At 40.3% G+C, this 22,019-nt stretch overlaps 1 protein-coding gene across 3 annotated transcripts in view; it reads left to right on the forward strand.

The window, feature by feature from the left end:
- Positions 1 to 9,913, forward strand: part of LOC135542299 (DCC-interacting protein 13-alpha-like) — a 28,187-nt gene extending 18,274 nt beyond the window's left edge. For 2 of the 3 annotated variants that reach the window (XM_064969170.1, XM_064969171.1), the window contains exons 19-25: positions 639 to 785; positions 1,099 to 1,149; positions 1,265 to 1,354; positions 1,546 to 1,684; positions 6,060 to 6,244; positions 6,564 to 6,665; positions 8,737 to 9,913. In XM_064969170.1, coding sequence (XP_064825242.1) covers positions 639 to 785; positions 1,099 to 1,149; positions 1,265 to 1,354; positions 1,546 to 1,684; positions 6,060 to 6,244; positions 6,564 to 6,665; positions 8,737 to 8,844 — 822 coding nt within the window. In that variant the 3' untranslated portion in view covers positions 8,845 to 9,913. Of the gene's footprint in view, positions 1 to 638; positions 786 to 1,098; positions 1,150 to 1,264; positions 1,355 to 1,545; positions 4,927 to 6,059; positions 6,245 to 6,563; positions 6,666 to 8,736 lie in introns of those variants that run through there. The other variant, XM_064969172.1, reaches the window with a different exon arrangement.
- Positions 9,914 to 22,019: the final 12,106 nt, after the last annotated feature.

Genomic DNA, 22,019 nt, shown 5'->3' on the forward strand with positions numbered 1-22,019 from the left:
TTGAAGCTTGGTCGCAAATGAGTCTTCCAAACGGACAATGACCCCAAGCATACTTCCAAAGGCGAACAAAGTCAAGGTATTGGAGTGGCCCTCACAAAGCCCTAACCTCAATCCTATAGAAAATTTGTGGGCAGAAATGAACACGCGTGTGTGAGCAAGGAGGCCTACAAACCTGACTTAGTTGCACCAGCTCTGTCAGGGGGAATGGGCCAAAATTCACCCAACTTATTGTGGAAGGCTACCCAAAACGTTTGACCCAAGTTAAACAATTTAAAGGCAATTTTACCAAATACTAATTGAGTGTATGTAATCTTCTGACCCACTGGGAATGTGATGAAAGAAATAAAAGCTGAAATAAATCTCTCCGCTATTATTCTGACATTTCACATTCTTAAAATAAAGTGGTGATCTTAACTGACCTAAGACAGGGATTTGTTACTAGGATTAAATGTCAGGAATTGTGAAACTGAGTTTAAAGGTATTTGGCTAAGGTGTATGTAAACTTCCAACTTCAACTGTATGTAATATCACTGTCAAGATACATGAGGTTGTCGAGACTTGATGTTTCACGTGACTTCTTGATTTCCTTCTCTCTCTGCCCCTCTCCCTGCTGCCCCCCTTCTCTCTCCTTCCCCCAGTTCCCTCTCTCCAGCGTGGTGTTGTGTGCTGCCCACCAGGAGAACAAGCGTCTGTTTGGATTTGTTCTGCAGACTGCAGAAGGCAGGCTGGACGGACGACCAATCATTGTCTGCTACATCTTTGAGTCCAACAATGATGGGGAAAAGGTAGATTCTGCTCTGCTGTGTAGCCTTTCTTATTCCATGATATGTAGGTAGAGCCAGTAGTTTAAGGTTGTAACTAGGGCATAGTTACACCACATTTTCCTGGTCAACCACACATGCCAATGTATTTTTATGATCAGGAACAAGTCCTGGCTAGGAATAAGCATATTGTGTCTATGTAGTAATGACACTATCAGTTAAAACAGCTTATAGGTTCTGTGTTGTGGTAAAATGAAGACATTTGCATGTGTGTCTACTGTTACCCAAGGTCATTTCTCGTTATCTCCGAGTGTATGTTGTGTTGTCCTCCTTTCAGATCTGTGACAGTGTGGGGCTGGCCAAACAGATAGCGTTCCACTCAGAGATGGTAAGAAATGTGAGAAGTGGAGCTCTCTGTTCTAGTGGAATTCATTTGTTTAGATGAACCGTCGTTGCTCACGTGGGACCTTTACTGTTTTCATTTATTTTTTTTGCTGACTCAGGATCGCAAAGCCACGGAGAAGAAGAAGGAGCAGGACAGGGCCAAGGAGAAACAGCAGGAGGAGCTGAGTAAACAGAAACAGATTGAAAAGGTGTCCTAGAAATTCTATCAAAATCACAATATAGTATCCTATTCTCATTGACTCATAAATCAACGCCCATCTTGGCCAATTTCTTGTCTGTAATCACAGCTGTATTACATTCTGTGTTCAATGATGTTACAGTAAACTGAATGATTTGATTAATTGATTTGATTAATCAATGAATTTTCATGAACCCACAGGACCTAGAGGAACAGAGCCGTTTGATTGCCGCCTTCAGTCGCCCCACCCCCCTTGCCTCTGGCACTGACGGACAGTTCCTGGTGCTGAGCAACAGCCAGTCAGAGGACAGCGATGCAGGAGTGGAGGGGCGGGAGAAGGGTGAGTCAGAGGCCTAACAGAATGGAACCGAGAGATGTTACTGTTGGCTTTCACTGAATACTACTTTGGATGACCAAACCACTGGAAGTCAGTCATTTTCAATGGAGGAAGGCAACTTGAAGAGGTGACTTGAGGAGTCCATGAGAGATGCAACCGTTGGGGACAATTTCACCAAGTTGAGCCAAAGTTCAACTTTTACGCAAATCATCAACGATGCAACTGCTGGCTTTGATCCTCTGCTGGATAGGCTACCCCCCCCCAATGTGCTGTTCAGAGGAAACACCTACGAGAGACATAGCCTTGTCCCAGATCTGTTTGTGCTTTTGCCTAGTCCATTGTCATTGTCGAACCAAACAATTGCATGACAATTCCATAAGGAGTTGGCAAGAGAGCAGAAACAGACTCGCACCCAGGCTACAAGGGACAGGCTTGACTATGTGTTACCAAAAAGTAGTATCCCATGAAAACAGACAGTTAGAGGTGGACTTGGTTCCTCTCCAGACGCCCACCTTGGCTCCTCAACCCTGGGCCTGCACAAATGCAGCCTCTCTCTGGTTTCACCTCTGGCTCCTACTGTTGGTCAATGAAGGAACAGGATTCAGAGTGCAGATAGACTTGATCAATAAAGGGCAAAAAAAAAATACTTCATAACATAAAAAACTAGAAAGGGAAAAAAAAGACCCCACAAGCTAAGAAAAGAAGAGTAGAAAAAGAACTGTGTGACTGAACAATCAAAATAATCCTTCCGGATCATTCTCCACCTTGTGTAAATGATCATGTATTTTATACTCGCAATTATATAGAAGTATACTGTCAGATAATATGGAAGAAGAAAAATAATGCTTTTCTGGTTTTGTTTATTTGGAAATTCAGGTGCAGTTCTGACTGAATACTATGGCTTCCTAAAAGTTAGAGATTATAGAGTGTACTAATATGGAGGGAAGACATTGCACATGTTAATACTGTAATAATAGATTTCTGTATTATTTGCGTAAACAGTATACATATTGTCTAATTAAGCAATAAGGCCCGAAGGGGTGTGGTATATGGCCAATATACCATGGCTAAGGGCTGTTCTTATGTACGAAGCAACACCAAGTGCCTGGATACAGCCCTTAGTCGTGGTGTATTGGCCGTATGCCTGGATACAGCCCTTAGTCGTGGTGTATTGGCCGTATAGATTTCTGTATTATTTGCGTAAACAGTATCCATATTGTCTAATTAAGCCATAAGGCCCGAATCGGTGTGGTATATGGCCAATATACCATGGCTAAGGGCTGTTCTTATGTACGAAGCAACACCAAGTGCCTGGATACAGCCCTTAGTCGTGGTGTGTTGGCCGTATACCCCCCCCCCCCCCAAGGTGCCTTATTGCTTATTGTAAAACATGTTTTGTCAAACTCGCGGTATGCGGTCTAATATACCATGGCTGTCAGCCAATCAGAATTCATAGCTCGAAGCACCCAGTTTATAATCTACAGCTGTGAAAAAGTACTTGCCCCCTGTATGATTTTTTTTTCTGTTTTTGTATATTTTTGATACTGAATGTTATCAGATCTTCAACCAAAACCTAATATTAGATAAAGGGAACCTGAGTTTACAAATAACAAAAAAAGTCATACTTATTTTATTGATTTAATTAACAAAGTTATGCAACACCCAATTCCCCTGTGTGAAAAAGTGATTTCCCCCTTACACTCAGTAACTGGTTGTGCCACCTTTTAGCTGCAATGACTGCAACCAAATGCTTCCTGTAGTTGTTGATCAGTCTCTCACATCGCTGTGGAAGAATGTTGACCCACTTTTGCTTGCAGAACTGCTGTAACTCAGCGACATTTGTGGGTTTTCATGCATGAACTGCTCATTTCAAGTCCTGCCACAACATCTCAATTGGGATTAGGTCTGGACTTTGACTAGGCCATTCCAAAACTTCAAATGTATTGCTTTTTATCCATGTTCATGTAGACTTCTTTTGGATCATTGTCTTGCTGAATGACACAGTTGCGCTTCAGCTCACAGACGGATGGCCTGACATCCTGCAGAATTCATGGTTCCTTCTATTGAAGAAAGTCGTCCAGGTCCTGAGGCAGCAAAGCATCCCCAAACCATCACACTGCCACCACCATGCCTGATCGTTGGTATGAGGTTCTTACTGTGGAATGCAGTGTTTGGTTTTCGCCAGGCATAATAGGACCCATCTCATCCAAAAGGTTGACTCAAGTTTGCCAAAAAAGCACCTGGAAGCACCTGGATGATCACCAAGACTCTTTGAAGGATGATTCATGGACAGATGAGTCAAAAGTATGACTTTTTTGACGCCATTGGTCCCGTTATGCCTGGTTCGGAAACCTAACACTGCATTCCGCAGTAAGAACCCTGGTTCTCGGCGGTGGTGTGATGGTTTGGGGATGCTTTGCTGCCTCAGGACCTTGTCTACACTCATCCTCTTGTCGTTAGCTAACAGGTTTGCATGTGCTTTGGATCCTATCATGAAGATAAATAATTGTCACATACATCCTTGTCAGTTGTTTTTTTCTCCATAACATTATTACTACCATTTGAATGAACCATGTTTTGTTTCGAGTGTGTTTTGGTTTCAAGATGTTAATCTTGTACCCCTTAACACCAATAATGGTATGCTCATAAATGAATCAACTTATTGCTATACCTTCTTCCTGAGGTGTCAATGTATTCATCTGCCAGGTTGAAGCAAGAACAATACTGTATTACAAAGTGCTAAATTAGGGCTGTGGCTTTAAGGTGGTCCCCCCACCCCCCCCCCCCGTTAAATACTTTAATCTGTAATGTATTGGAATGGTTTGTATGTTTCTCAGATAATTTCTGTATAAAGAAGCACACTACGTATGTATGCTATGTATAGGACATATTTCCAGAGGTGTTCGCCGACCTTTACCCATTGCTCAGATGTAAATTTGTTCTGAGCTCTGACTGCTAATTTGATCAGCTCATAGAGAATACAACTATCATATCAACAAAGTGAAATTGATTTGGTTTATATAAATAGAAGTGATATCCCAGAAGGGTTGAGAATATTTATTATTTCCATTTTGGGGAAAGGTTTTGGGAGTGGTAAACTGGGTTACCTAGATGTTAATATGGGGGACTGCACTTTAGTACTTTATGCAGTAGAGGATATGCACCTATTTAATGTACATATTTCAGTGATTACTGTTTCAGTGTCCTAAAATAGCTTTTCAACAATAAATATACACTAATTCAAGGATTAGGGTTGTGTTTTATCGCTCCTGGTTCAAAGTGCTGTGTGTGTGTGTGTGTGTGCGCGCGCGTGCGTGCGTGGCGCCTATAGGCTGCAAATAAACCATATTCTTTCTTGGAGTAGCTTATTAAGTATTGCTCTTCTTTCAAAACAAAAAGACTGGGCGCGCCCGTGCACATTGACGTCCCTTGTGTCCAAATCCTCTCTGTTCCATTCAGAGCGAAAAGTAAACAAGTGAGCTATTTGTTTAAAGCTCCCGTTGTTCTGTTCGTTAAGGCGAGCGAGCACTAATCTGCTTTTGAATAGGTCGATTCGAGGAGGAACAAATGTTACACACGATTTTCCAGCAACACGCAAACCTGCCGCTTTGACGGCTTTTGTTTGTCTCCAACATAATTCACCGTCCTATATGCATCACAACGGCAGGATGAGAGAATATTCATCAGGATTAAACCTAATAGTATTAGAGGATTATTATTAGGATTGGAATTATGTGATACTTGACTGGTCCCGCATAATGATGCCTGCAGACAGTAGGCCTATCTAAAATAGTGCCCAGGTTTGGCGACATGTGGGAATGGGTTTGATTTTCTACCTTGGTAGTTTTGAAGAAAAGGATGGCATTGCGTTTTTGTTTCAGTTATAATATTACGTTTGACGAATCCACTGTCCTTAAGAGATAACACCTTTATGCCTAGGTCTATTTACAACCCCCCTAATCTGAATCGGGTAACCTGCGACTCATCGCGCCCAGTGGTGGGGGGTATTCGATTCACATGCTAAACTTTTTTAGAACCTCTGATTTTAATTAGTGACGTATAAAAATCCCCGATTCGTTTAAATCGTCACCTGAGCAGCCAGCTTTCAGAGGCCAGTAACTTTTCAGAAGAGAGTTGGTTGACAGTATGGCTGCACCTACCGTTAGTTGCCAGATCAGACTGGTTGACGCAAAACCAGTTTTCACCATAGACAGCATCCTTGGGTTGAATTTGGACAGGCCAGGCCTACAAAATGTGTCTGTGAAGCTGTATCGACCTTGGACAGGTAAAACACTATTTATTTCTCTCAAGTAAATTCTGACAATAACGTATGTCATTGTCTGTGGAGTTATATTAGGTTTTGTCTGGTGTTTTTCAGAATTGGAACCAACGCAACAGAGAAGTCACACCATAGTCAATAGACCATCGGATCCTTCCGCAGAGATAAAGGGGACAGTAGAAGAACAGAAGCTCAACTGTAAACGACACTTTACGGAGTCCTACAGGAGAACATTAAACTGGTACATTGGGCGCAGGCCGCGGACGACATTCAGTAGCACACAGGTAAAAAAAAAAAATACAGATATGCGCAGTGTTCACATGCCTCCATCGTGGTGCATCAGTAACAAAACATTTTAATAACATATTTATTGTAGATAGCCTATATATCGGCTGAAGGGCAGTTAAAGTGTTTTATTTTACCAACATTTTGTTTGTATGATGTCATAACTGTGGGATTTTACTGTAGGGTTACATTTATCAGTATTTACATTTATCAGTATATACATTTGTGTTAAATGTGTATCAATTTGTGACAGATGTTTTCATGGAAATACAATTTGATTGATATGATTTATTGATATGATTTCTTCTTGGGGAGCAGATTGAAGTCTTGGAGAGTGTGTTTCTCATCAACTCATATCCGGGTATTGACATCAGAGATGAACTGGCACAAAGGTTACATCTGGATGAGGATAGAATACAGGTAGGCCTAAAATTAACTTTAATTAATTTAAAATGGGGATGTTTTTACCCTGAGGCCAAACAGAGTTAATTTACTGTTCAATATGAAAAATAAATAAAATACAAGTTTTTGAACAATTAATTTGATTCATGTTAATTTATATACAGTTGAAGTCGGAAGTTTACATACACTTAGGTTGAAGTCATTAAAACTCGTTTTTTAACCATTCCACAAATTTCTTGTTAACAAACTATAGTTTTGGCAAGTTGGTTAGGACATCTACTTTGTGCATGACACAAGTCATTTTTCCAACAATTGTTTATAGACAGATTATTTCACTTATAATTCACTGAATCACAATTCCAGTGGGTCAGACAGAAGTTTACATACACAAAGTTGACTGTGCCTTTAAACAGCTTGGAAAATTCCAGAAAGTGATGTCATGGCTTTAGAAGCTTCTGATACGCTAATTGACATCATTTGAGTCAATTGGAGGTGTACCTGTGGATGTATTTCAAGACCTACCTTCAACCTCAGTGCCTCTTTGCTTGGCATCATGGGAAAATCAAAAGAAATCAGCCAAGACCTCAGAAAAGTAATTGTAGACCTCCACAAGTCTGGTTCATCTTTGGGAGTAATTTCCAAACGCCTGAAGGTACCACGTTCATCTGTACAAACAATAGTACGCAAGTATAAACACCATGGGACCACACAGCCGTCATACCGCTCAGGAAGGAGACGCGTTCTGTCTCCTAGAGATGAATGTATTTTGGTGCGAAAAGTGCAAATCAATCCCAGAACAACAGCAAACAGCACCCCTGAATAAGGCAGTTAACCCACTGTTCCCCAGTAGGCCATCATTGTAAATAGGAATTTGTTCTTAACTGACTTGCCTAGTTAAATAAAGGTTAAAACATTTTAAATTTTTTAAACTGGACAGAGGAACTTTTCCTAGACAGCCAGCATCCCGGAGTTGCCTCTTCACTGTTGCCGTTGAGACTGGTGTTTTGAGGGTACTATTTAAAGAAGCTGCCAGTTGAGGACTTGTGAGGCGTCTGTTTCTCAAACTAGACCCTCCTCTTGCTCAGTTGTGTACCGTGGCCTCCCACTCCTCTTTCTATTCTGGTTAGAGCCAGTTTGAGCTGTTCTGTGAAGGGAGTAGTACACAGCATTGTACGAGAGCCTCAGTTTCTTGGCAATTTCTTGCATGAAATAGCATTGATTTCTCAGAACAAGAATAGACTGACGAGTTTCAGAAGAAAGTTATTTGTTTCTGGACATTTTGAGCCTGTAATCGAACCCACAAATGCTGATGCTCCAGATACTCAACTTGTCTAAAGATGGCCAGTTTTATTGCTTCTTTAATCAGAACAACAGTTTTCAGCTGTGCTAACATAGTTGCAAAAGGGTTTTTTAACGATCAATTAGCCTTTTAATATGATCAACTTGGATGAGCTAACACAACGTGCCATTGGAACACAGGAGTGATGGTTGCTGATAATGGGCCTCTGTACGCCTATGTAGATATTCCATAAAAAAGCAGCCGTTTCCAGATACAATAGTTATTTACAACATTAACAATGTCTACACTGTATTTCTGATCAATTTCATGTTATTTAATGGACAAAAAGTGTGCTTTTCTTTCAAAAACAAGGACATTTCTAAGTGACACTACATTTTTGAAAGGTAGTGTGTATATATGCAATTATATTTATATTAAAAAACTATTCACTTGATCGCCTCACTTTACAAAATATTAATTTATATACATTTGTTTAACAGTAAATCAACTTGGCAAGGCCTCACTTAATTGTTTTGGGATTCTACTTTGATTATTGAATTATAATTGCAATGTAACAGCTTTCAGCAGTTCTTGTTATTACACAGAATATGGACTCAACAAACATGAAATAAAAAATCTGTTAATTACAATGTAACATGTAAAAAAAAATATATGCCTGAGTACTTACAGCAGAACCTACTAGAACAGGCATCTTCATGCTCTAAAACTAAAGCTAATTTTTTGTTGATAAAAATTACACCATAAAGGCTGTTCTTGAAAGCTCTGTTGACACTGTCCCGTTCTCCACAGATCTGGTTTCAGAACCGCAGGGCCAAACTGAAACGTTCTCACAGAGAGTCACAGTTCCTCATGGTGAAAAAAGCCTTCGCAGATCTCAAGGACAAAGAAGAGGAATAGTCCTTATGATAAACACATACCTTATAGGGGCCTTAATTACCTTAAGTAAGCTTATCACTCTCTCTTTCTCCCTCTCTCTTGCTCTCTCTATATATATATATTTAATATATTCTATGATGTAAATGTACATTTTTCCAGGGCAGCGTTTCCCAAACTCGGTCCTCGGGTCCCCAAGGTGTGCACATTTTGCTTTTTTCCCTAGCGCTCCTAACACTACACAGCTGCTTCGAATAATCCAAGCTTGATGATGAGTTGATTATATGAATCAGCTGTGTAGTGCTAGGGCAAAAAAAGTAAACAAAACGTGCACCGAGTTTGGGAAACCCTGTTCCAGGGTATGTTCATTTTTATAAACAGATAAGACCTTTGTCAAATACATTTGTGGGTATGGCGTTTATTGAGCTGTATTGGCAAAAATGTTTATCTTCTCCAACAATAGAATACATTTCTGAAAGTTTAGATTATTAAATGATTTAGTTTGCAAGCAGCTGCAGGTTGTGGGTGTTCCCAGAACATCCAGAGTTAAGCTCTCCTTATTGTTTGAGAAACACCCCGGTAGGAACCAATTTGTCTCCTTCAGTAGCGCCTCAGCAAGGCAATTAAGTTTAGGGGAGTGAGAGACAAAAGAGTAGCAGTGAGGAAGCCTGCCCTGCAGGCAACAGGAAGAAGAAGGTATAAAGGTTTAGATTGTAGAGAAAGCTTTGAGAAAAGAAAAGAAAAAAGTATATTTAAGATAATTTCAGATAATTGCATTTATGCTCTGGCAGGCATCCACACCTCTCTTTTCTGACTAAAGAAGTAGGCCCATAAACCTCTACTTGTGGTGCCATGCAGTAAAATAAAGATAAGGAACAGGGAATTTAAGTTTACAACTCAAACCAATAGGCAACCTCTTGATTAACCCACTACTCTACCAACATGGTATGGCTGCAGTTTCAATGCCTTAACACAGGAGGGTGCTAAAGAATATCAAACGATTCTGTGTCTCTCTCCTCCCCTCTCTCTCTGTCTAGTCCTTTGCCCCCTACTCTCTGACTCTCTGGGTCTATTCTACACTAATAAAATATAATTTCCCACAGAAAGAGTGAGTGATTCTGTTTTTTGCCCACATGTAGGCTACTGGACTCCTGTGTGATAATGTTTCCAATGCTCAGCGTTCATGCAGCAGTAAAGAGGATATTTTTTCATGACTTCAAATCAAAACTTTATTTGTCACATGCGCCGAATACAACAAGTGTAGACTTTACCATGAAATGCTTACTTACAAGCCCTTAACCCAACAGTTCAAGAATAATTAATAAAATATTTACAGAGTAGACTAAAATAATAAGTAACACAATAAGAATAATAATAACGAGGCTATATACCGGTACCGAGTCAGTGTGCCGGGGTACAGGTTAGTGTAGTAATTTGTACATGTAGGTGGGGGTGAAGTGACTATGCATAGATGATAAACAGCGAGTAGCAGCAGTAAAACAAAATGGAGGGGAGGTCAATGTAAATGGTCCGAAGGTGATTTTATTAACTGTTCAATGGAGACACCAGATCACCTGAAATGTGTGATGCGTGTAACTGCACAGATACTGTCCCACATGCATCACTTTCCCATTAGGTTCTGAGTCAATTCCCACTTTGATCTTCTACATCTTATGTCTGTAGAAATCAGAGAACCTTGGCCAGCAGGATTGCCACCGTTTCTATGTCTCAGCATCCACTATGAAGGAAGTTGGAGGTCGTTTTGAGAGGCAACTAGCATACTACCTTCGACTTCCAGTCATTGCACTAATGATATTTAGCAACTTCCTTCAAACTACACACAGAGACACACAAATGGGATCCACAAGTTTCTGACACTGGAGAAGTAGATAAAGGGCTTCATTGTAAAAAATCCCAAAGTGTCCCTTTAATTGCTTAACCATTGAATTGTCTACTACAGATTATGAGAACTACACATAATGAAAATGTATGTTTGCAAAGTATAAAAATATGAACTATTGTATGTACTATTATGATGCCTATTTTGATTTTACTTCACAGTAAAACAACATCTGATATTGACATCAGAGATTTACTGTATATAACAAATGCCTCCCCAATACAGTAAAAAAATGTATCCACAATGAAGTTGCTGGGGTCTTATTGATAGTGTGTGTGTGGGGGGGTCACACTGCTTACTCAAATTGCATTAGTCCATGCAGTACTGTCATGCCATAATATGCCATTATGTAGAACCCGCTTTTATCAAAAGTACAACGATGAGTCCACACATTTTCATTCATGAACTCATTGGGAATCGAATCCACAACTCTGGTGTTGCTAGTGCCATACTCTTACTTCACTTTTTTTTCTCACTTTGGTGCAATTTTCACAGGTATCTGGTACATTTTCACAACTCTATGCACAGAAATCAAAACAGATCAAAATTAGTCATGTTTCAAAACTCTTAAGCACATTTTTAATAGACTTTTCCCTGCACCAAATCACTCTTTAAATTGATAGATATTCAATCTAAGTATAGTTTTTCAAAATGCAATATTCACTTTAGATTTTCTTGTCAAGTGGTAATACAATTACACTGTAGAATTTTTAGTACTACCTCAAATGTACTAATTTGGCATACATTTATAGTAGAAAGAGGAGGAAGGGAAGCGCTACTAAGGTACACAATAGTACATTTTGGTAGATAGGTGCTCTTTGGTAAAAGGGGTAAATTGGTCATCAAAAAGAAAGGAGGACCATGGCACTCTAAATATAATTAATTAAAATGCCTTTATTAGTATGGCATGTTCAATAGAAACAAAGTTTTTTTTAAACTGAGAAACCGTACTCCCTGACGAAAGCCATGCAGCCGTAACGCCTCGGTTTAACATTTTTTTTTGTTTCTATTGAACATGCCATACTGATAAAGGCATTTATCATTTATCACAGTGGCTCGGGTGGTTGTTGTCCTTGATGTTCTTTTTGGCCTTCCTGTCACATCAGGTGCTGTAGGTGTCCTGGAGGGCAGGTAGTTTGCATTGTGATGCATTGTGCAGGCCCTCTGGCAGAACGTGGACTCGAGTCACATGACTTGGACTCGAGTTAGACTCGAGTCACAAATATGATGACTGGCAATACCCAATACACCAACATCAGATGTTATCCTCATAATAACTGCACGTGGTTTTACCGCAACAGAGTAGCGCTACACCCTTCAATTGACACGGAGAGAAACAAACAAAAGTGGGCACATCTCTCACAAAAATGGATAAAAATGAAATCAAGGATAATTATACTTAACAAAAATATAAGCACAACATGTAAAGTGTTGATCCCACGTTTCCTGATGTGAAATAAAAGATCCCAGCAATTTTCCAGACGCACAAAAAAAGCTTATTTCTGTCAAATGTTGTGCACACCTTTTTTACATCCCTGTTCGGGAGCTCCTTTGCCAAATAATCCCTCCACCTGACAGGAGTGGCACATCAAGAAGCTGGTTAAACAGCATGATCATTACACAGGTGCACCTTGTGCTGGGGACAATAAAAGGGAGCGTGCAATTGGCATGCTGGCAGTACGTTCAACCGGCCTCATAAATACACACACGTGTAACTACACCAGGGGGAACGTCTACCAGAGCTGTTGCCAGAGAATTGAAAGTTATGTGCGAAAAATAAATATTGCAAACAATCCGGGACAGTTGTGGGATGCGAAATTAATACAACAACTCGCATTAAAAAAAAACTTTTTAGGCAATGTGGCTGACACAACAGATCAGAATGTTTAGCTTAAAATGTAAACTGTGAGGCTATTTCATCACATTATAAGCGCAGCAATGCGCTAACGTTTTCCATTAGATAAAAACATCATTATCAAAAGTGAGTGCAAATGCAATTATGCATGTAATGCTTTTATTATAAAGGTGCCTTTTTGTGGTGAAATGTATCTGCTTATACAGTGGGGCAAAAAAAAGTTGTTTAGTCAGCCACCAATTGTGCAAGTTCTCCCACTTAAAAAGATGAGAGAGGCCTGTAATTTTCATCATAGGTACACTTCAACTATGACAGACAAAATGAGAAGAAAAAAAATCCCGAAAATCACATTGTAGGATTTTTAATGAATTTATTTGCAAATTATGGTCAGAGTGATTAGAGGGACTATATACTGCTGAGTACAAGGCAGTTAGCAAATTTGGTAGGCTACTAATCACCAGCAGCAGCATCAGAGCTTGCAGAAGCCTAATTACCATGACAAAATTACTTGTGAGGTAATATGGTTAACACTCCTACCTTTTTTTCAGGTATCTGACCAACAGATGCATATCTGTATTCCCAGTCATGTGCAATCCATATATTAAGGGCTAATAAATCTATTTCAATTGAATGATTTCCTTATAGGAACTGTAACAGTAAAATCTTCTAAATTGTTGCATGTTGCATTTACATTTTTGTTAAGTGTATAAGGGAGCAGGAGAATTTGGTCTCAATAATTACAATAAGTTTTCAAGTACCAAATTGAGGAAATGTCTGAATTTCAAGGTAGGCCTATTCCAGTACTTGAGTTCCTGAGCTGCAAATTCAAGTTCAAGTAGGCTACATCAAGTTCCTTGTATTGGTTAAAATTGCAGGTGTAACATGGAAAACAAAATGTATTTGTCATGTTCTATACCAGATCATATTGTGAACAAGCCACTAGGCTATGTCATTTGTTGTCATTATATCCAGAATAATTTATCAAGCAGACAACAGAGGATCAACATAAATTAGATCCTAATAAGGAATGAGACACCAAAATATTCTGAACATTCCTCGCGAACACCTTTTTTTCCTGCACTTGGTCCGCTCACCACTTGAATGTCATTTGGAAAATTCCTTCCTTGACCAGATGTTGTGAAAATATCAAGGTATATCTAAATCAGCTGGACACCAAATGCTAATCCAACAAATATGAATTATAATTATTAATTAATTATAGACAAACCACATTAATGACTATCGATTTAGGGTTTAAGTATAAAGGTAAGTTGACTCTTTCAGTTAGAAGCATTCAATTTTGCAATCACATTTATAGTTTTGGATTTGTGTCCCCATGAAAACCGTCTTCACCCAGTAACACAAGACACAAAATGTTATGTACATAGTTGCACTGCATTTCTTAGATCTCTATACAAAAAACTCCCTGACAACTCGATCCAGGGTTCAAGTTCAAATTTAACTGATTAATGCTTAATATGCTGTATGTTTTTTATTTTTTATTTTACCTTTATTTAACCAGGTAGGCTAGGTGAGAACAAGTTCTCATTTACAACTGCGACCTGGCCAAGCTAAAGCAAAGCAGTGCGACACAAACAACAACACAGAGTTACACATGGAATAAACAAATATACAGAAAATAGTGTTATAATGATGACTTACACTCCCATAAACGTAGGAACATAAAAATAATATGTTTATGGAGCACGATTTTAGACAAATTGTCGTAGAAATTCACGCTAAGGACTCAAACTCAATGTAAACGATCAATCTATATTAACACGATGAAAACTCTCAAAAGGGCCTTTCAATCCTGGTATACCGCTACACAAACAAGTCATATAAGCATGATTTACATTATTCATTACTGCACGGCAAGCGGGACTGGAGCGCCAAGTCTAGGTCCAAGAGGCTTCTAAATAGCTTCTATCCCCGAGTCATAAGACTCCTGAACATCTAATCAAATGGCTACCCAGACCATTTGCTTTGCCCCCCCCCCCTTCCTCTGCTGCCACTCTCTGTTATCTTTGCACAGTCAATTTAATAACTCTACCTACATGTACATATTACCTCCATTACCTCGACTAACCTGTGCCCCCACACATTGACTCTGTACCGGTACCCCCTTGATATAGCCTCGCTATTGTTATTTTACTGCTGGTCTTGAACTATTTTTTACTTTTATTTGTTAGGAGGTCAGATGTCACCTGCATGAACCAAGATAGAGTGAGAGGAGATGCTGTGTACAATTCAAGGTAATCTCTTCAGGCAACAACATTTTCCCTCACACCGTCAAGATGATAAAGGATAAACATACAATACCAGTCAAGAGTTTGGACACCTACTCATTCAAGGGGTTTTTCTCTATTTTTACTATTTTCTACATTGTATAATATTAGTGAAGACATCAAAACTATGAAATAACACATATGGAATCATGTAGTAACCAAAAAAGTGTTAAACAAATTAAAAATACATTTTAGATTTGAGTTTCTTCAAAGTAACCACCCTTTGCCTTAATGACAGCTTAGCACACTCTTGGCATTCTCTCAACCAGCTTCACATGGAATGCTTTTCCAACAGTCTTTAAGGAGTTCCCACATATGCTGAAATCTTGTTGGCTGTTGTTTTCCTTCACTCTGCAGTTCAAGTCATCCCAAACCATCTAGATTGGATTGAGGTTGGGTGATTGCGGAGGCCACGTCATCTGATGCAGCATTCTATCACTCTCCATCTTGGTCAAATAGCCCTTACACAGCCTGGAGGTGTGTTGGGTCATTGTCCTGTTGAAAAACAAATGATAGTCACACGAAGTGCAAACCAGATGGGATGGCGTATCTCTGCAAAATGCTGTGGTAGCCATGCTGGTTAAGTATACAGTGCCTTGCGAAAGTATTCGGCCCCCTTGAACTTTGAAACCTTTTGCCACATTTCAGGCTTCAAACATAAAGATATAAAACTGAATAATTTTGCACACCCAATTTTTCCGTTTTTGATTTGTTAAAAAAGTTTGAAATATCCAATAAATGTCGTTCCACTTCATGATTGTGTCCCACTTATTGTTGATTCTTCACAAAAAATACAGTTTTATATCTTTATGTTTGAAGCCTGAAATGTGGCAAAAGGTCGCAAAGTTCAAGGGGGCCGAATACTTTCGCAAGGCACTGTACATTGAATTCCAAATAAATCACAGACAGTGTCACCAGCAAAGCACCCCCACACCATCACACCTCCTCCTCCATGCTTCATGGTGGGAACCACACATGCAGAGATCATCCGTTCACCTACTCTGTGTCTCACAAAGACACGACAGTTGGAACCACAAATCGTAAATTTCAGACCAAAGGACGGATTTCCACCAGTCTAATGTCCATTGCTTGTGTTTCTTGGCCCAAGCAAGTCTCTTCTTCTTATTGGCGTCCTTTAGTAGTGGTTTCTTTGCAGCAATCTGACCATGAAGGCCTGACTCAAGCAGTCAACACTGAACAGCTGATGTTTTTTTTTGTTTGTTTTTGTTTTGTTTTTTTGATTATTTTTTGTTTTTTGAAATGTGTCTATTTCTTGAACTCTGTGAAGCATTTATTTGGGCTTCAATTACTCAGGCTGGTAACTCTAAGGAACTTGTCCTCTACAGTAGAGGTAACTCTGGGTCTTCCTTTCCTGTGGCTGGCCTCATTCAAGCCAGTTTCATCATAGCGCTTGATGGTTTTTGGGACTGCACTTGAAGAAACTTTTAAAGTTTGATCACCCTTATGGTCACCCTTATATCTTATTGTAACAACGTGAAACAAATTGACAGATTATTATCAATGATTTACGAAAAGCTGTAACAAGTTGTCCAGTGTAGGAAATCCTCACTGGTAATCAGTGGCGATTTTAGCATGTACTGTACATTTTGATGGGGAAACAAAAAATAATAATTGAGGGATGCATGCCACTACACAACACAACACATTGCACTATAACAGTGACAACAGACTGTTAGGACCTACATAAATCAGTCCCAACAGTAGAGTCCCAACAGCAGTCCCAACACCTTATCATTGCTACACCTAGCTATCAGCAGAGCCTTGTCTCACATTAAAACAGTTCCTTCAGCTTCATTTGGGGTGGCAAGTACCCTAGTGGTTAAAGCATTGGGGGAGTAACCGAAAGGTTGCTAGATCGAATCCCCGAGCTGACAAGGTAAAAATCTGTCATTCTGCCCCTGAACAAGGCAGTTAACCCACTGTTCCTAGACAGTCATTGTAAATAAGAATTTGTTCTTAACAGACTTGCCTAGTTAAATAAAAAAAGTACTGCTTTTATAAAAAACATTGCTGACATGGCTGACTTACTTAACCAAATGTGGTTTCTACTGACAATTGAGTACAAACTGTGGCATAAGGGGACGACGTGCGGCTAAGAGGCAATCCGTAATTTATATTAAGACATCCTTGAGATGTTTCTACTACTTGTGGCAAATTCAATTGATTGTACATTATTTGAAAAGACAGACACCTGTCAATAAAAGGTCCTAGTTGACAGTGCATGTCAGAGCAAAAACCAAACTATGAGGTCGAAGGAATTGTCCTTGGGTACCAAAACATTTCTGCAACATTGATGGTCCCCAAGAACACAGTGTCCTCCATCATTCTTAAATGGAAGATGGTTGAAACCACCAAGACTCTTCTGGAGCTGGCCGCCCGGCCAAGCTGAGCAATCGGGGGAGAAGGGCCTTGGTCAGGGAGGTGAGCAAGAACCTGTTGGTCACTCTGACGGAGCTCTAGAGATCCTTTGTAGAGATGGGAGAACCTTCCAGAAGAACAACCATCTCTGCAGCACTCCACCAATCAGGCCTTTATGGTAGAGTGGCCGAATGAAGCCAACCCTCAGTAAAAGGCACATGAGATCAAATTGTACTATACCGGCTCCAACACTCGTCGGATGTGGCAGGGCTTGCAAACCATTACAGACGACAAAGAGAAGCACAGCCGAGAGCTGCCCAGTGACACGAGCATACCCGAAGAGCTAAATAACTTGTATGCTCGCTTTGAGGCAATTAACCTTGAAACATGTATGAGAGCATCAGCTGTTCCAGACAATTGTGTGATCACGCTCTCCGACACTCGAAGTGAGTAAAACCTTTAAACAGGTAAACATTCACAAGGCCGCAAGGCCAGACGGATTACCAGGACGTGTACTCCGAGCATGCGGTGATGAACTGGCAATTGTCTTCACTGACATTTTCAACCTCTCCTTGTCTGAGACTGTAATACCAACATGTTTCAAGCAGACCACCATAGTCCCTGTGCCCAAGAACACTAAGGTAACCTGCCTAAATGACTACCGGCCCGTAGCACTCACGTCTGCAGCCATGAAATGCTTTGAAAGGCTGGTCATGGCTCACATCAACACCATTATCGCAGAAACACTAGACCCACTCCAATTTGCATACCGCCCCAACAGATCCACAGATTATGCAATCTCTATTGCATTCCACACTGCCCTTTCCCACCTGGGCAAAATTAACACCTATGTAAGAATGCTATTCATTGACAACAGTGCAGCGTTCAACACTATAGTGCCCTCAAAGCTCATCACAAAGCTTAGGACCCTGGGACTAAACACCTCCCTCTGCAACTGGATCCTGGACTTCCTGACAGGCCGCCCCAGGTGGTAAGGGTAGGTAACAACACATCCGCCACGCTGATCCTCAACACAGGGCCCCTCAGGGGTCATTGCTCAGTCCCCTCCTGCACTCCCTGTTCACTCATGACTGCACGGCCAGGCACGACTTCAACACAATCATTAAGTTTGCTGATGACACAACAGTGGTAGGCCTGATCACTGACAACAACAAGACAGCCTATAGGGAGGAGGTCAGAGACCTGACAGTGTGGTGCAAGGACAACAACCTCTCCCTTAATGTAATCAAGACAATCAAGACAATTGTGGACTACAGGAAAGGAGGACTGAGCAGGCCCCCATTGTCATCAACAGGGCTGTAGTGGAGCAGATTGAGTTTCAAGTTCCTTGGCATCCACATCACCAACAAACTAACATGGTCCAAGCACACCAAGACAGTTGAGAAGAGGGCACGACAAAACCTATTCCCCCTCAGGAGAGAAAAAAAGATTTGACATGGGTCCTCAGATCCTCAAAAGGTTCTACAGCTGCACCATCAACAGCATCCTGACTGGTTGCATCACTCCCCGGTATGGCAACTGCTCAGCCTCTGACTGCAAGGCACTATAGAGTGCAGTGCGTACGGCCCAGTACATCACTGGGGCCAAGCTTCCTGCCATCCAGGACCTCTATACCAGGCGGTGTCAAAGGAAGGCCCTAAAAATTGTTAAAGACTCCAGCCACCCTAGTCATAGACTGTTCTTTCTGCGGTACTAGAATGCCAAGTTAAGTCCAAGAGGCTTCTAAACAGCTTCTATTTCCAAGCCATAAGACTCCTGAACATCTAATCAAATGGTAATCCAGACATATTACCTCAATTACCTCAACTAACCGGTGCCCCGGCACATTGACTCTTTAACGGTACCCCCTGTTTTTACTGTTGCCTCGCTATTGTTATTTTACTGCTGCTCTTTAATTATTTGTTCATTTTATTTCTTACTTTTTTAGGTATTTTCTTAAAACTGCATGGTTGGTTAATGGCATGTAAGTAAGCATTTCACTGTAAGGTTGTATTCGCCGCATGTGACAAATAACATTTGATTTGATTTGATTTACTTATGTAAATGTCACATTTAGTTTTTTTATACATTTGCTAATATAAAAAAAAATGTTGTTGCTTTGTCATTGGGATATTGTGTGTAGACTGATGAGAAAAAACCCTTAACAAAATGTGGGAAAAGTCAGAGGTCTGAGAACTTTCTGAAGGCGCTGTATGGTTTATTATGTCTAGGTCTCTGTGAGTCACATGTTGAATGCAAGAGTCAGGACTTTACTTTGGCCTACAAGACTATTTGGTCTGTAAAGCTAAATCACATGTTAGATGGGTATAGTAGGATATAAGGTAGGCTTTTATAATTGAATGATGATTTGGGTGCCCATTTTGGCCCACCTACATTTGAATGGATGTCTGCCTACGCCACTGCTTTTGTAGCTTTCCCCTGGCTGAACATGTTGGGCAACATCAGGAAATAGCGTAACATTAGCCACCCTAGCATGGTGGTGGAAAATTGTGTTTTATTAAGACAGTATGCATATTTTCCCTGTTTTTTCCACCGACAAGCCATTAAATGTTTTTCCACACTATGTGTTTGGAATAATTATGTGAAATTGTCAAAATTATGATAATGCCCTTTAAGTGTAAGAGCTGTTTGAAAAGACTCGTTTTCAGCATGTTTTGTTGGGAGGGAGTTTTGCCCTTCCATGCTGACATCACCATGCTGTAAATTAATTTTAGACCAATGAGAAAGAGATTTCTGGGCCTCCCGGGTGGCGCAGTGGTCTACGGCACTGCATCGCAGCGCTAGCTGTGCCACCAGAGACCCTGGGTTTGCGCCCAGGCTCTGTCGCAGCCGGCCATGACCGGGAGGTCCGTGGGGCGACACACAATTGGCCTAGCGTCTGGGTTAGGGTGGGTTTGACCGGTAGGGATATCCTTGTCTCATCGCGCACCAGCGACTCCTGTGGTGGGCCGGGTGCAGTGTGCGCTAACCAAGGTAGCCAGGTGCACGGTGTTTCCTCCGACACATTGGTGGTCGGAGGAAGGGGGTAAAATAAAAAAATTAAAAAAGAGATTTCTAAACCTCTCTGCCATTGACAGTAATCCTGTCAATGAATGCTCCGTTCTCACAGGCACCTGAGCCTGTGTAGGGATGTGATTTGAATGTGACTGAAGGAGTGGGATGGTTGTTTTGATTTGTTTTTGTATTTTGTATTATTCACAGCCATATAAGGAGACATTGGAACACAGCGCCTTCAGAATCTGGGCCATTTCCTGTTTGAAATGTCATCTTGGTTTTGCCTGTAGCATCAGTTCTGTGGCACTCACAGATAATATCTTTGCAGTTTTGGAAACGTCAGAGTGTTTTCTTTCCAAAGCTGTCAATTATATGCATAGTCGAGCATCTTTTCGTGACAAAATATCTTGTTTAAAACGGGAACGTTTGTTTTATCCAAAAATTAAAAGAGCGCCCCCTATATCGAAGAAGTTAAGACCCAGAGTCTTCTTTTTCAAGGGAGACCTGGCCAAGAAGGCAGCAACAATCAATACATTACATAATTATAACATACATCAATACAATACAACATTTTTTTAAAGCATTTACACTCCCCTGCAACAGAGTCTCCCATCAATATTTTTTATTCATTCAGTGGCACTAGCAGACCGGGTATGGTAACTGCTGGTGGTGAAGGCGACTAGACTACAGATGTAAAGAGTGAGTTTACCCAAAAGGGCTTTGTAGATGAACACATACAAATGTATCTTTCTGCGCATATAAAGTGTCCTGAATAAGCTTCTTTCTAGCCATAAGCGGGAAGCAAGCCTTATTACAAAAAATAAAAATCCAATTTAATTTTAAACTTTGTCACAAGATTATCCACATGAACTTTAAAGGACAACTTGTCATCCAACCAAATACCTAGGTATTAGTAGGTTGACACTTTTTCAACGGGTAAGCCACCAGATGTGACAATGCTAAAGTTCTCAATGTCCATTGAAAAGCATAACGACTATACCACTTAGCTAAGAATGATGTGAATAATCAAGTCAATAAACATTGGTTAGTTAGTTAGTTAGATAGCAGATAGTTAATATACTGCCTGGCAAGTTCGATGTATTAGTATCCAACTAATGTTAGGTAACTGCTGTAATGCTATGCGGTTCGTAAGGATAGTGTTTCTAACAAATTGTCAGCCAACATAACGTGCAACATAACTTATTTGAAAAGTCATGCCTTTATTGTATTGCTCAACATTTTCTTAACATTTGCTATTAGTTAGTTCAATGAATTTGTATTCGCTCTAGTCGGACTTCGGCTGCATATTTTCCACCATTTTCTTCAAATCTGAAAACGTTGTGAAGCCACGCCCACTTTCAGATGAATTTCATTATGGCCCCTAAAAGTACAAAATAGTGCCCTCTGCATGTATACTTTGTATTTTGGTGAATTTAGTACAAAATCCGGGAACATTTGGCATACTAACTATATCCATACTATGACCGATATGACCAATAAGCATACTATATACTCAAATCACGTCACAAATAGTATGGTTAGTGCAGTAAGTATGAGTATTCCAGACAGGTGCCAAGATGGCTGCTTGAACAGACGCTTTTTTTTACCGAGCTCCGTACCAAACTTCAGAAAGATTGTGAAAAAAAAAAAAAAGTTTAGTCATTATTTTTATTTGTTCAAGATATAAGACCTTTCCTGTGACTGGAATGATAATTGGATAATTTATTTCAGCATGTCCATGCAAAGTCGTGACAAAAAAAGA

Source organism: Oncorhynchus masou, chromosome 6 (genome assembly GCF_036934945.1).
Source record: "Oncorhynchus masou masou isolate Uvic2021 chromosome 6, UVic_Omas_1.1, whole genome shotgun sequence".
NCBI classification, from domain to species: Eukaryota; Metazoa; Chordata; class Actinopteri; order Salmoniformes; family Salmonidae; genus Oncorhynchus; species Oncorhynchus masou.